At 53.5% G+C, this 14,159-nt stretch overlaps 1 protein-coding gene across 2 annotated transcripts in view; it reads right to left on the reverse strand.

The window, feature by feature from the left end:
* Window positions 1-2,583: 2,583 nt before the first annotated feature.
* The window catches only part of LOC118944786 (rho guanine nucleotide exchange factor 26), a 76,054-nt gene continuing 64,478 nt past the window's right edge, over window positions 2,584-14,159 (reverse strand). For both annotated transcript variants that reach the window (XM_036965864.2, XM_036965863.2), the window contains exons 13-15: window positions 5,271-5,341; window positions 4,145-4,249; window positions 2,584-3,651 (exon numbers count right to left, since the gene is read on the reverse strand). In XM_036965864.2, coding sequence (XP_036821759.2) covers window positions 3,509-3,651; window positions 4,145-4,249; window positions 5,271-5,341 — 319 coding nt within the window. In that variant the 3' untranslated portion in view covers window positions 2,584-3,508. The remainder of the gene's footprint in view (window positions 3,652-4,144; window positions 4,250-5,270; window positions 5,342-14,159) is intronic.

The raw sequence follows: 14,159 nt of genomic DNA on the forward strand, positions 1-14,159 counted from the left end.
AGTGGTCTGGGTCAGACCAGGTGTAGAGTAGTGGTCTGGGTCAGACCAGGTGTAGAGTAGTGGTCTGGGTCAGACCAGATGTAGAGTAGTGGTCTGGGTCAGACCAGATGTAGAGTAGTGGTCTGGGTCAGACCAGATGTAGAGTAGGGGTCTGGGTCAGACCAGGTGTAGAGTAGTGGTCTGGGTCAGACCAGATGTAGAGTAGTGGTCTGGGTCAGACCAGATGTAGAGTAGTGGTCTGGGTCAGACCAGATGTAGAGTAGTGGTCTGGGTCAGACCAGGTGTAGAGTAGTGGTCTGGGTCAGACCAGATGTAGAGTAGTGGTCTGGGTCAGACCAGATGTAGAGTAGTGGTCTGGGTCAGACCAGATGTAGAGTAGTGGTCTGGGTCAGACCAGATGTAGAGTAGTGGTCTGGGTCAGACCAGATGTAGAGTAGTGGTCTGGGTCAGACCAGATGTAGAGTAGTGGTCTGGGTCAGACCAGATGTAGAGTAGTGGTCTGGGTCAGACCAGATGTAGAGTAGTGGTCTGGGTCAGACCAGATGTAGAGTAGTGGTCTGGGTCAGACCAGGTGTAGAGTAGTGGTCTGGGTCAGACCAGATGTAGAGTAGTGGTCTGGGTCAGACCAGATGTAGAGTAGTGGTCTGGGTCAGACCAGGTGTAGAGTAGTGGTCTGGGTCAGACCAGATGTAGAGTAGTGGTCTGGGTCAGACCAGATGTAGAGTAGTGGTCTGGGTCAGACCAGATGTAGAGTAGTGGTCTGGGTCAGACCAGATGTAGAGTAGTGGTCTGGGTCAGACCAGATGTAGAGTAGTGGTCTGGTTTGATGAACAGCGTTGCAACAGGAAGCTGATCAGGCCATTCTTTGTTTCCCTTAGCAACGCAAGACAGAATTACACACTTAACAGATGAATCACGTCCGGACGGTCATGTTGAAACCTTGGCTTTTCCCAGTTTCAGAACCCAGAGCGTCGCACCGGTTCAGTTTCTCTCCTGCCGCTCGTCACAGAAATCAATAAGGAGGGTATTTGTTTTTAAAACTTCCAGCTCTGGGCCTTCTAAAAGCCACCCCCGGGCATCATCACACCGACGGAGGTTTGTGGGACGGAAAGGTCTCTTGTTTATGTAAGGTGACATTAAGATGGAGATATAAAGTGCCCAATTACAGATGGACTTCCAGGCCCTAGGCAGTGTGTAACGCTGAACGAACTGCATATGTAACCATGGTTCAAAGGTGAAGCTATGCCCATACTGCTAATACCTGTTCAATAGTTTTAAGGTATCTAAAATGGATAGGGAGTCGGGGTTAGGAGGTGTTGGGAATCGGGGTTAGGAGGTGTTGGGAATCGGGGTTAGGAGGTGTTGGGAATCGGGGTTAGGAGGTGTTGGGAATCGGGGTTAGGAGGTGTTGGGAATCGGGGTTAGGAGGTGTTGGGAATCGGGGTTAGAAGATGTTGGGAATCGGGGTTAGGAGATGTTGGGAATCGGGGTTAGGAGATGTTGGGAATCGGGGTTAGGAGGTGTTGGGAATCGGGGTTAGGAGGTGTTGGGAATCGGGGTTAGGAGGTGTTGGGAATCGGGGTTAGGAGGTGTTGGGAATCGGGGTTAGGAGATGTTGGGAATCGGGGTTAGGAGGTGTTGGGAATCGGGGTTAGGAGATGTTGGGAATCGGGGTTAGGAGGTGTTGGGAATCGGGGTTAGGAGATGTTGGGAATCGGGGTTAGAAGATGTTGGGAATCGGGGTTAGGAGATGTTGGGAATCGGGGTTAGGAGATGTTGGGAATCGGGGTTAGGAGGTGTTGGGAATCGGGGTTAGGAGGTGTTGGGAATCGGGGTTAGGAGGTGTTGGGAATCGGGGTTAGGAGATGTTGGGAATCGGGGTTAGGAGGTGTTGGGAATCGGGGTTAGGAGGTGTTGGGAATCGGGGTTAGGAGATGTTGGGAATCGGGGTTAGGAGATGTTGGGAATCGGGGTTAGGAGATGTTGGGAATCGAGGGTTAGGAGATGTTGGGAATCGGGGTTAGGAGGTGTTGGGAATCGGGGTTAGGAGGTGTTGGGAATCGGGGTTAGGAGGTGTTGGGAATCGGGGTTAGGAGGTGTTGGGAATCGGGGTTAGCGCATGAATGTGGGAGTTTCTTTTGTACTTTGTAGGCCATCATAAGATTCTGCCTCACTCTACTGTAACCTTCTAACCAGAGGGAAATCAGGAAACTGGACCGGTCATTCTGCCATTTTGGCTCCTTACATTCAGCCTCGCTCTACTGTAACCTTCTAACCAGAGGGAAGTCAGGAAACTGGACCGGTCATTCTGCCATTTTGGCTCCTTTACATTCAGCCTCACTCTACTGTAACCTAACCAGAGGGAAGTCAGGAAACTGGACCGGTCATTCTGCCATTTTGGCTCCTTACATTCAGCCTCACTCTACTGTAACCTTCTAACCAGAGGGAAGTCAGGAAACTGGACCGGTCATTCTGCCATTTTGGCTCCTTTACATTCAGCCTCACTCTACTGTAACCTTCTAACCAGAGGGAAGTCAGGAAACTGGACCGGTCATTTTGGCTCCTACTGGCCACACAGGGAAGTCTAGAAATGATCCGTTTATTTGGCCATTTTGGACCGTCGTCACATTCAGTTACATTACAAAAGGCCTCCTAGCCACACACAGACAAGTCTAAAGTGTCATTTGTGTGTCTACAATGAGCCTCTTCCCCAACAGTCTCATCACACACTATAACCTGACCACAGAGCAGAAGTGAAACTGACCTGTCCCATCACAACAACCTGGCACTTTAAAAAGCATGACAGAAAATATACTAATATAAATCTTGGTTATGTAGTACAGAAGTTAAGCTTCATTCCTGGGGAGTCTTTCAGAAGGAAATTAAATGAATACATGTTATATTAGTTGTAATCTACGTGGCAGTTTTAAACTTTGACCCCAGCACGTTCTGTGTGCGCGTGTGTCCAAGTGGGATGTCCTTCGGGGCCAAAAAGCAGTCACACGGGCAGTGGTTGGACAGTCTTCCATCAGTGGGAGGAGTCAAAGTGTTGTTGACAGGTCATAGGGTCAAACTTCCTTACCATAGAGATTGGTAGAAGATGGAGAATGTTAGACTGCATGGGTAACAATCACTGGACCCCAAACCCATTCTAATAGATGCAGTCAGCTGGCATACCTGTGTCTGTTAACGACAGAGAGATTCTATTGGTGCATTTAGTGGCAGTCAGCACTCTCATTGGTTGATAGTGCTTGAAGGTGGCTCATTGGTGTATTCAGTCGCTGGCAGAAAGATCTCACACATTGCTCTGTTGACCAAGGAGACTTTCTATTGGTGTGTTCAGTGGAGGGCTGTTGCTGGCATAAAGCTCACTCATTGGTGTGTCTGATTGAAGGCAGGTTACTGGTGTATTTAATGGGTGGAGCCTGCAGTTCCAGCTCACTCATTGGTGTGTCTGATTGAAGGCAGGTCACTGGTGTATTTAGTGGGTGGAGCCTGCAGTTCCAGCTCACACATTGGTTTCCAGCCCCTGGAGGCGGTCCATCCTCTGCACGTTGCGCTCAATAGTGGCCTGGCACATGATTGGTTCAGCACATTCTGACAGGAACCAACCCCTCTCGCCATCACGGAGTCGCTCGCCCTCATACCAGCCTGAAAGAGAGAGACACACGCCACTCTATATTCCTTTATTTATCCTTCAGAAAATCACTTCACAGGGCTGGAGAAAATAGTTTCCTCTTTCAAAGCAGGAAGTGAGCTCTCAGCCCGCTGTTGGACTCTTAAATGACATCTGTTTGATGCTCTATTCTGTCTGTGTTAGGATGCCCTTTCACATAAAAGAGATGGTTGCCATGGAGACACAATGGGAAATGACCTTTCACCTTAAGAGTGTGACTGTGTATACGCATCATCAAACACCTCTGGTCAGAAACTACACGGATACATCTCTTTCAATGATCCCCCAAGGAGGAGAAAAACAGACGGAGAGAGAGAGAGGTAAGAGAGAGAGAGGTAAGAGAGAGAGAGAGAGAGGTAAGAGAGAGAGAGAGGGGTAAGAGAGAGAGAGAGAGGGGTAAGAGAGAGAGAGGGGTAAGAGAGAGAAAGAGCGCGAGAGAGAGCGAGAGAGAGAAACAGTGTAACGTACCATCCTCCACAGTCTGTGACACCAGGACCACGTCAGCCACCTGCAGTGACAGCTCATCAGGCTGCTTGGCTGTGTACGTCCTCGTCACCTCCACCTGCATGGCATCTGGGACAACACAAACACAACACAGAGTTTACACTCTAACCCTGGGCCAATACAGACACAACACAGAGTTTTACACTCTAACCCTGGGCCAATACAGACACAACACAGAGTTTTACACTCTAACCCTGGGCCAATACAGACACAACACAGAGTTTACACTGGGAACAGCTGTTCCTGCACCTTTCCAGTCATTGTGCTAACACTAGTTAGCATTGGCTCACGAAAGTACCTGTAACTTCCTTCATACTGGATGCAGATACATGGCATCAATGTGTTAATAGATAAAGAACCTTATAGCCCAAAATCCAGAAGTATTCCTTTAAGGACTGATTTATACATGGAATGAATGATCAGATGACAGAAAAGCAGCAGTACTCCAGAACTAGAGGCTTGGATGTGAATAGCCCTGTCCTACTGTAGACGCCCCCAGACCCCTCAAAGACAGACTGTTCTCTCTGCTACCGCACGGCAAGCGGTACCGGAGCACCAAGTCTAGGACCAAAAGGCTTTTCAACAGCTTTTACCCCCAAGCCATAAGACTGCTGAACAGGTAACCAAATGGTTACCCGGACTATTTGCATTGTGTACCCCCTCCCCAATCCCTCTTTTACACTGCTGCTACTCTCTGTTTATCATATATGCATAGTCACTTTAACTATACCTACATGTACATATTACCTCAATTGGGCCGACTAACCGGTGCCTGTATATAGCCTCGCTACTGTTATTTTTCACAGGTGTTTTTATTTCTTTACTTATCTATTGTTCACCTAATGCCTATTTTTTTACATAAAGATTGCACTGTTGGTTAGGGTCTGTAAGTAAGCATTTCACTGTGAGGTGTACACCTGTTGTGTTCGGCGCACGTGACAAATAAACTTTGATTTGACACAGTGATTGGGAGACAGTTCTACTACTCCACCACCAGGTGGTGCTGTGTGTGTGTACATGTGAGTTCCACTGACCAGCCATGTTTGATAGTGCTGTCTGAGTGAAGGTGTGTGTGTGGTGCTGAACTCACTGGTTCGGTCTTGGTTCTTCTCGTCATTGCTGCTCTGGCCCAGAGCACTGATCCAGCGAGCACGCTCATTCCTGTAAGGCCAGGCAAACAGCATCATTTTACAACACTTTTCAACACTTTTCAACACTTTTCCTCTAACATATTAATGAGTAATTTAGCACCATAACAACATAGAAAGTCATGTGGTCGACATGGAGGTTCATAATATCACTGCAGTCTTGCAGGAAAAAAACAACTTCAGTTTGCCTTTCCGCTAGCTGATCGTATCAACACACCCTGTTTCAGGAAACTAATATTTCAGTCATTAAGCAGACAATCTTTTCTTTCAGAGCGGCATAGGATACAACCCAGAGGACAAGCTGGGGTAGTACTGAGATAGAACCTCCCAGCACCACACCACGACCTCACAGCATCACACCACGACCTCACAGCATCACACCACGACCTCACAGCACCACACCACGACCTCACAGCACCACACCACGACCTCACAGCATCACACCACGACCTCACAGCATCACACCACGACCTCACAGAACCACACCACGACCTCACAGCATCACACCACGACCTCACAGCATCACACCACGACCTCACAGCACCACACCACGACCTCACAGCATCACACCACGACCTCACAGCATCACACCACGACCTCACAGCACCACACCACGACCTCACAGCACCACACCACGACCTCACAGCATCACACCACGACCTCACAGCATCACACCACGACCTCACAGAACCACACCACGACCTCACAGCACCACACCACGACACTCACAGCACCACACCACGACCTCACAGCATCACACCACGACCTCACAGCATCACACCACGACCTCACAGCATCACACCACGACCTCACAGCATCACACCACGACCTCCCAGCATCACACCACGACCTCACAGCATCACACCACGACCTCACAGCACCACACCACGACCTCACAGCATCACACCACGACCTCACAGCATCACACCACGACCTCACAGAACCACACCACGACCTCACAGCACCACACCACGACACTCACAGCACCACACCACGACCTCACAGCATCACACCACGACCTCACAGCATCACACCACGACCTCCCAGCATCACACCACGACCTCCCAGCATCACACCACGACCTCACAGCATCACACCACGACCTCCCAGCATCACACCACGACCTCCCAGCTTCACACCACGACCTCACAGCACCACACCACGACCTCACAGCACCACACCCTCCCAGCATCACACCCTCCCAGCATCACACCACGACCTCACAGCATCACACCACGACCTCACAGCACCACACCACGACCTCACAGCACCACACCACGACCTCACAGCACCACACCACGACCTCACAGCACCACACCCTCCCAGCATCACACCACGACCTCACAGCATCACACCACGACCTCACAGCATCACACCACGACCTCACAGCACCACACCACGACCTCACAGCACCACACCACGACCTCACAGCATCACACCACGACCTCACAGCAAAACACCACCACAACACTCACAGCACCACACCACGACACTCACAGCATCACACCACGACACTCACAGCATCACACCACGACCTCACAGCATCACACCACGACCTCACAGCATCACACCACGACCTCACAGCATCACACCACGACCTCACAGCATCACACCACGACCTCACAGCATCACACCATGACCTCACAGCACCACACCCTCACAGCATCACACCACGACCTCACAGCACCACACCACGACCTCACAGCACCACACCACGACCTCACAGCACTACACCCTCACAGCACCACACCACGACCTCACAGCACCACACCACGACCTCACAGCACCACACCACGACCTCACAGCACCACAACACAACCTCACAGCACCACACCACGACCTCACAGCACCACACCACGACCTCACAGCACCACACCACGACCTCACAGCACCACACCACGACCTCACAGCATCACACCACGACCTCACAGCACCACACCACGACCTCCCAGCACCACACCACGACCTCCCAGCACCACACCACGACCTCACAGCACCACACCCTCACAGAACCACACCACGACCTCACAGCATCACACCACAACCTCACAGCATCACACCACAACCTCACAGCATCACACCACGACCTCACAGCATCACACCACGACCTCACAGCATCACACCATGACCTCACAGCACCACACCCTCACAGCATCACACCACGACCTCACAGCACCACACCATGACCTCACAGCACTAAAACCACGACCTCACAGCATCACACCACGACCTCACAGCATCACACCACGACCTCACAGCATCACACCACGACCTCACAGCATCCCACCACAACACTCACAGCATCACACCACGACCTCACAGCACCACACCCTCACAGCATCACACCACGACCTCACAGCACCACACCACGACCTCACAGCACTACACTACGACCTCACAGCACCACACCACGACCTCACAGCACCACACCACGACCTCACAGAACCACACCACGACCTCACAGCACCACACCACGACCTCACAGCACCACACCACGACCTCACAGCACCACACCACGACCTCACAGCATCACACCACGACCTCACAGCATCACACCACGACCTCACAGCACCACACCACGACCTCACAGCACCACACCCTCACAGAACCACACCACGACCTCACAGCATCACACCACGACCTCACAGCATCACACCACGACCTCACAACATCGCAAACAACAATGACCACACAGCATCGCAAACAACAACGACCACACAGCCTCGCAAACAACAACGACCACACAGCATCGCAAACAACAACGACCACACAGCATCGCAAACAACAACCACCTCACAGCATCAGACAACAACCACCTCACAGCATCACAAACAACAGCCACCTCACAGCATCAGACAACCACCTCACAGCATCACAAACAACAACCACCTCACAGCATCAGACAACAACCACCTCACAGCATCGCAAACAACAACCACCTCACAGCATCACAAACAACAACCACCTCACAGCATCGCAAACAACAACCACCTCAAAGCATCACAAACAACCACCTCACAGCATCAGACAACAACAACCACCTCAAAGCATCAGACAACAACCACCTCACAGCATCAGACAACAACAACCACCTCACAGCATCAGACCACAACCACTTCACAGCATCAGACCACAACCACCTCACAGCATCGCATCGCAAACAACAACGACCACACACAGCATCACAAACAACAACAACCACACACAGCATCGCAAACAACAACCACCTCACAGCATCGCACACAACAACGACCACACAGCATCGCAAACAACAACCACCACACAGCATCGCAAACAACAACCACCTCACAGCATCGCAAACAACAACCACCTCACAGCATCAGACAACAACCACCTCACAGCATCGCAAACAACAACCACCTCACAGCATCAGACAACAACCACCTCACAGCATCACAAACAACAGCCACCTCACAGCATCAGACAACCACCTCACAGCATCACAAACAACAACCACCTCACAGCATCAGACAACAACCACCTCACAGCATCGCAAACAACAACCACCTCACAGCATCGCAAACAACAACCACCTCACAGCATCGCAAACAACAACCACCTCACAGCATCAGACAACAACCACCTCACAGCATCAGACAACAACCACCTCACAGCATCACAAACAGCCTCACAGCATCGCAAAGCTAATAACAAAGTAGTGGACTGATGACACCCCTCTCATTGTCCTTTGTTTCTGATTCAATTCACTTAGAATAAGATGACCAACAGTCAGTCATGGTTGTTGAAACACACAATACACAGCGAGGAAGTCAATACACCCCACACTATACACAGAGAGGAAGTCAATACACCCCATACTATCCACAGACAGGAAGTCAATACACCCCACACTATACACAGAGAGGAAGTCAATACACCCCACACTATACACAGACAGGAAGTCAATACACCCCACACTATCCACAGACAGGAAGTCAATACACCCCACACTATACACAGAGAGGAAGAAAACAGTTTTATTAGTCCACTAAGGGAGAAATGTGCATGTTGTTATCCCCCTCTCATCCCCCTCTCCCTCCTTCCCTCGCAGTCCTCTCTCATCCCCATCTCCCTCCTTCCCTCCCAGTCCTCTCCCTCCCAGCCCTCTCACCCCCTTCCCTCCCAGCCCTATCACGCCCCTCTCCCTCCCAGTCATCTCCCACCCCTCTACCTCCCAGTCATCTCACGCCCCTCTCCTTCCCAGTCATCTCCCACCCCTCTCCCTCCCAGTCCTCCCACGCCCCTCTCCCTCCCAGTCATCTCCCGCCCCTCTCCCTCCCAGTCCTTGTCCGTGAGAGAGAGAGAGGGAGAACAGAGGTGTTTTGATTCAGTTGAACAGGGACAGAGGCTAATTCACAGGAAAGGAACAGAGTAGCTTTTGGTTTGTGTCTCTGGTGAATGGGAGGAGGGACACAGGTCAGGTTTCACCAGGTAACTCTACCTGCCACCTCACCTGCCCACAGGAGGGAAAGAAAAGACAGATTTAGAGAAAGGAAGAAAGAATGAATGAAAGAGCCGGAAAAAAGGTTGAATATAGTGATTCATAGAGAAAGAGTGAGCTAGATTGACGGATGGAGAGAAAAAGCCTGTGTGGGATGAGACTGAAACATAACGGGAGGGAGATGGGATAGAGGGATTCAGTCTCTGTCTCACCCCTTCACAGTCAGCCAGGACCAGTCTCTATCTGACCCCTTCACCATGCACAGCCAGCCAGGACCAGTCTCTGTCTCGCCCCTTCACAGTCAGCCAGGACCAGTCTCTGTCTCACCCCTTCACAGCCAGCCAGGACCAGTCTCTGTCTCGCCCCTTCACAGTCAGCCAGGACCAGTCTCTGTCTCGCCCCTTCACAGTCAGCCAGGACCAGTCTGTCTCACCCCTTCAACGTGCCCAGCCAGCCAGGACCAGTCTCTGTCTCACCCCTGCACAGCCAGCCAGGACCAGTCTGTCTCACCCCTTCACAGCCAGCCAGGACCAGTCTGTCTCACCCCTTCACAGCCAGCCAGGACCCGTCTCTGTCTCATCCCCATCCTGCACAGCCAGCCAGGACCAGTCTCTGTCTCACCCCTTAACCCTGCACAGCCAGCCAGGACCAGTCTCTCTCACACCCCTTCCCCCTGCACAGCCAGCCAGGACCAGTCTTTCTCACCCCTTCACCCTGCACAGTCAGCCAGGACTAGTCTCCGTCTCACCCCTTCACCCTGCACAGTCAGCCAGGACCAGTCTCCGTCTCACCCCTTCACCCTGCACAGCCAGCCAGGACCAGTCTCTGTCTCACCCCTTCACAGCCAGCCAGGACCAGTCTCTGTCTCACCCCTTCACAGCCAGCCAGGACCAGTCTCTGTCTCACCCCTTCACAGCCAGCCAGGACCAGTCTCTGTCTCACCCCTTCACAGCCAGCCAGGACCAGTCTCTGTCTCACCCCTTCACAGCCAGCCAGGACCAGTCTCTGTCTCACCCCTTCACAGCCAGCCAGGACCAGTCTCGGTCTCACCCCTTCACAGCCAGCCAGGACCAGTCTCTGTCTCACCCCTTCACAGCCAGCCAGGACCAGTCTCTGTCTCACCCCTTCACAGCCAGCCAGGACCAGTCTCTGTCTCACCCCTTCACAGCCAGCCAGGACCAGTCTCTATCTCACCCCTTCACAGCCAGCCAGGACCAGTCTCTGTCTCACCCCTTCACAGCCAGCCAGGACCAGTCTCTGTCTCACCCCTTCACAGCCAGCCAGGACCAGTCTCTGTCTCACCCCTTCACAGCCAGCCAGGACCAGTCTCTGTCTCACCCCTTCACAGCCAGCCAGGACCAGTCTCTATCTCACCCCTTCACAGCCAGCCAGGACCAGTCTCTATCTCACACCTTCACAGCCAGCCAGGACCAGTCTCTATCTCACCCCTTCACAGCCAGCCAGGACCAGTCTCTGTCTCACCCATTCACAGCCAGCCAGGACCAGTCTCTATCTCATCCCTTCACAGCCAGCCAGGACCAGTCTCTGTCTCACCCCTTCACAGCCAGCCAGGACCAGTCTCTATCTCACCCCTTCACAGCCAGCCAGGACCAGTCTCTGTCTCACCCCTTCACAGCCAGCCAGGACCAGTCTCTATCTCACCCCTTCACAGCCAGCCAGGACCAGTCTCTATCTCACCCCTTCACAGCCAGCCAGGACCAGTCTCTATCTCACCCCTTCACAGCCAGCCAGGACCAGTCTCTATCTCACCCCTTCACAGCCAGCCAGGACCAGTCTCTATCTCACCCCTTCACAGCCAGCCAGGACCAGTCTCTATCTCACCCCTTCACAGCCAGCCAGGACCAGTCTCTGTCTCACCCCTTCACAGCCAGCCAGGACCAGTCTCTATCTCACCCCTTCACAGCCAGCCAGGACCAGTCTCTATCTCACCCCTTCACAGCCAGCCAGGACCAGTCTCTATCTCACCCCTTCACAGCCAGCCAGGACCAGTCTCTATCTCACCCCTTCACAGCCAGCCAGGACCAGTCTCTATCTCACCCCTTCACAGCCAGCCAGGACCAGTCTCTATCTCACCCCTTCACAGCCAGCCAGGACCAGTCTCTATCTCACCCCTTCACAGCCAGCCAGGACCAGTCTCTATCTCACCCCTTCACAGCCAGCCAGGACCAGTCTCTGTCTCAACCCTTCACAGCCAGCCAGGACCAGTCTCTATCTCACCCCTTCACAGCCAGCCAGGACCAGTCTCTGTCTCACCCCTTCACAGCCAGCCAGGACCAGTCTCTGTCTCACCCCTTCACAGCCAGCCAGGACCAGTCTCTGTCTCACCCCTTCACAGCCAGCCAGGACCAGTCTCTATCTCACCCCTTCACAGCCAGCCAGGACCAGTCTCTATCTCACCCTTCACAGCCAGCCAGGACCAGTCTCTGTCTCACCCTTCACAGCCAGCCAGGACCAGTCTCTATCTCACCCTTCACAGCCAGCCAGGACCAGTCTCTATCTCACCCCTTCACAGCCAGCTAGGACCAGTCTCTATCTCGCCCCTTCACAGCCAGCCAGGACCAGTCTCTATCTCACCCTTCACAGCCAGCCAGGACCAGTCTCTGTCTCACCCTTCACAGCCAGCCAGGACCAGTCTCTATCTCACCCTTCACAGCCAGCCAGGACCAGTCTCTATCTCACCCTTCACAGCCAGCCAGGACCAGTCTCTATCTCACCCTTCACAGCCAGCCAGGACCAGTCTCTATCTCACCCTTCACAGCCAGCCAGGACCAGTCTCTATCTCACCCTTCACAGCCAGCCAGGACCAGTCTCTATCTCACCCTTCACAGCCAGCCAGGACCAGTCTCTATCTCACCCCTTCACAGCCAGCCAGGACCAGTCTCTGTCTCACCCCTTCACAGCCAGCCAGGACCAGTCTCTATCTCACCCCTTCACAGCCAGCCAGGACCAGTCTCTGTCTCACCCCTTCACAGCCAGCCAGGACCAGTCTCTATCTCACCCCTTCACAGTCAGCCAGGACCAGTCTCTATCTCACCCCTTCACAGCCAGCCAGGACCAGTCTCTATCTCACCCCTTCACAGCCAGCCAGGACCAGTCTCGGTCTCACCCCTTCACAGCCAGCCAGGACCAGTCTCTGTCTCACCCCTTCACAGCCAGCCAGGACCAGTCTCTGTCTCACCCCTTCACAGCCAGCCAGGACCAGTCTCTGTCTCACCCCTTCACAGCCAGCCAGGACCAGTCTCTATCTCACCCCTTCACAGCCAGCCAGGACCAGTCTCTGTCTCACCCCTTCACAGCCAGCCAGGACCAGTCTCTGTCTCACCCCTTCACAGCCAGCCAGGACCAGTCTCTGTCTCACCCCTTCACAGCCAGCCAGGACCAGTCTCTGTCTCACCCCTTCACAGCCAGCCAGGACCAGTCTCTATCTCACCCCTTCACAGCCAGCCAGGACCAGTCTCTATCTCACCCCTTCACAGCCAGCCAGGACCAGTCTCTGTCTCACCCATTCACAGCCAGCCAGGACCAGTCTCTATCTCATCCCTTCACAGCCAGCCAGGACCAGTCTCTGTCTCACCCCTTCACAGCCAGCCAGGACCAGTCTCTATCTCACCCCTTCACAGCCAGCCAGGACCAGTCTCTGTCTCACCCCTTCACAGCCAGCCAGGACCAGTCTCTATCTCACCCCTTCACAGCCAGCCAGGACCAGTCTCTATCTCACCCCTTCACAGCCAGCCAGGACCAGTCTCTGTCTCACCCATTCACAGCCAGCCAGGACCAGTCTCTATCTCATCCCTTCACAGCCAGCCAGGACCAGTCTCTGTCTCATCCCTTCACAGCCAGCCAGGACCAGTCTCTATCTCACCCCTTCACAGCCAGCCAGGACCAGTCTCTGTCTCACCCCTTCACAGCCAGCCAGGACCAGTCTCTATCTCACCCCTTCACAGCCAGCCAGGACCAGTCTCTATCTCACCCCTTCACAGCCAGCCAGGACCAGTCTCTATCTCACCCCTTCACAGCCAGCCAGGACCAGTCTCTGTCTCAACCCTTCACAGCCAGCCAGGACCAGTCTCTATCTCACCCCTTCACAGCCAGCCAGGACCAGTCTCTGTCTCACCCCTTCACAGCCAGCCAGGACCAGTCTCTGTCTCACCCCTTCACAGCCAGCCAGGACCAGTCTCTATCTCACCCCTTCACAGCCAGCCAGGACCAGTCTCTATCTCACCCTTCACAGCCAGCCAGGACCAGTCTCTGTCTCACCCTTCACAGCCAGCCAGGACCAGTCTCTATCTCACCCTTCACAGCCAGCCAGGACCAGTCTCTATCGCACCCCTTCACAGCCAGCCAGGAC

The sequence above is a fragment of the Oncorhynchus mykiss genome, chromosome 27 (genome assembly GCF_057628025.1).
Source record: "Oncorhynchus mykiss isolate SJ-2025 chromosome 27, ASM5762802v1, whole genome shotgun sequence".
Taxonomy (NCBI): Eukaryota; Metazoa; Chordata; class Actinopteri; order Salmoniformes; family Salmonidae; genus Oncorhynchus; species Oncorhynchus mykiss.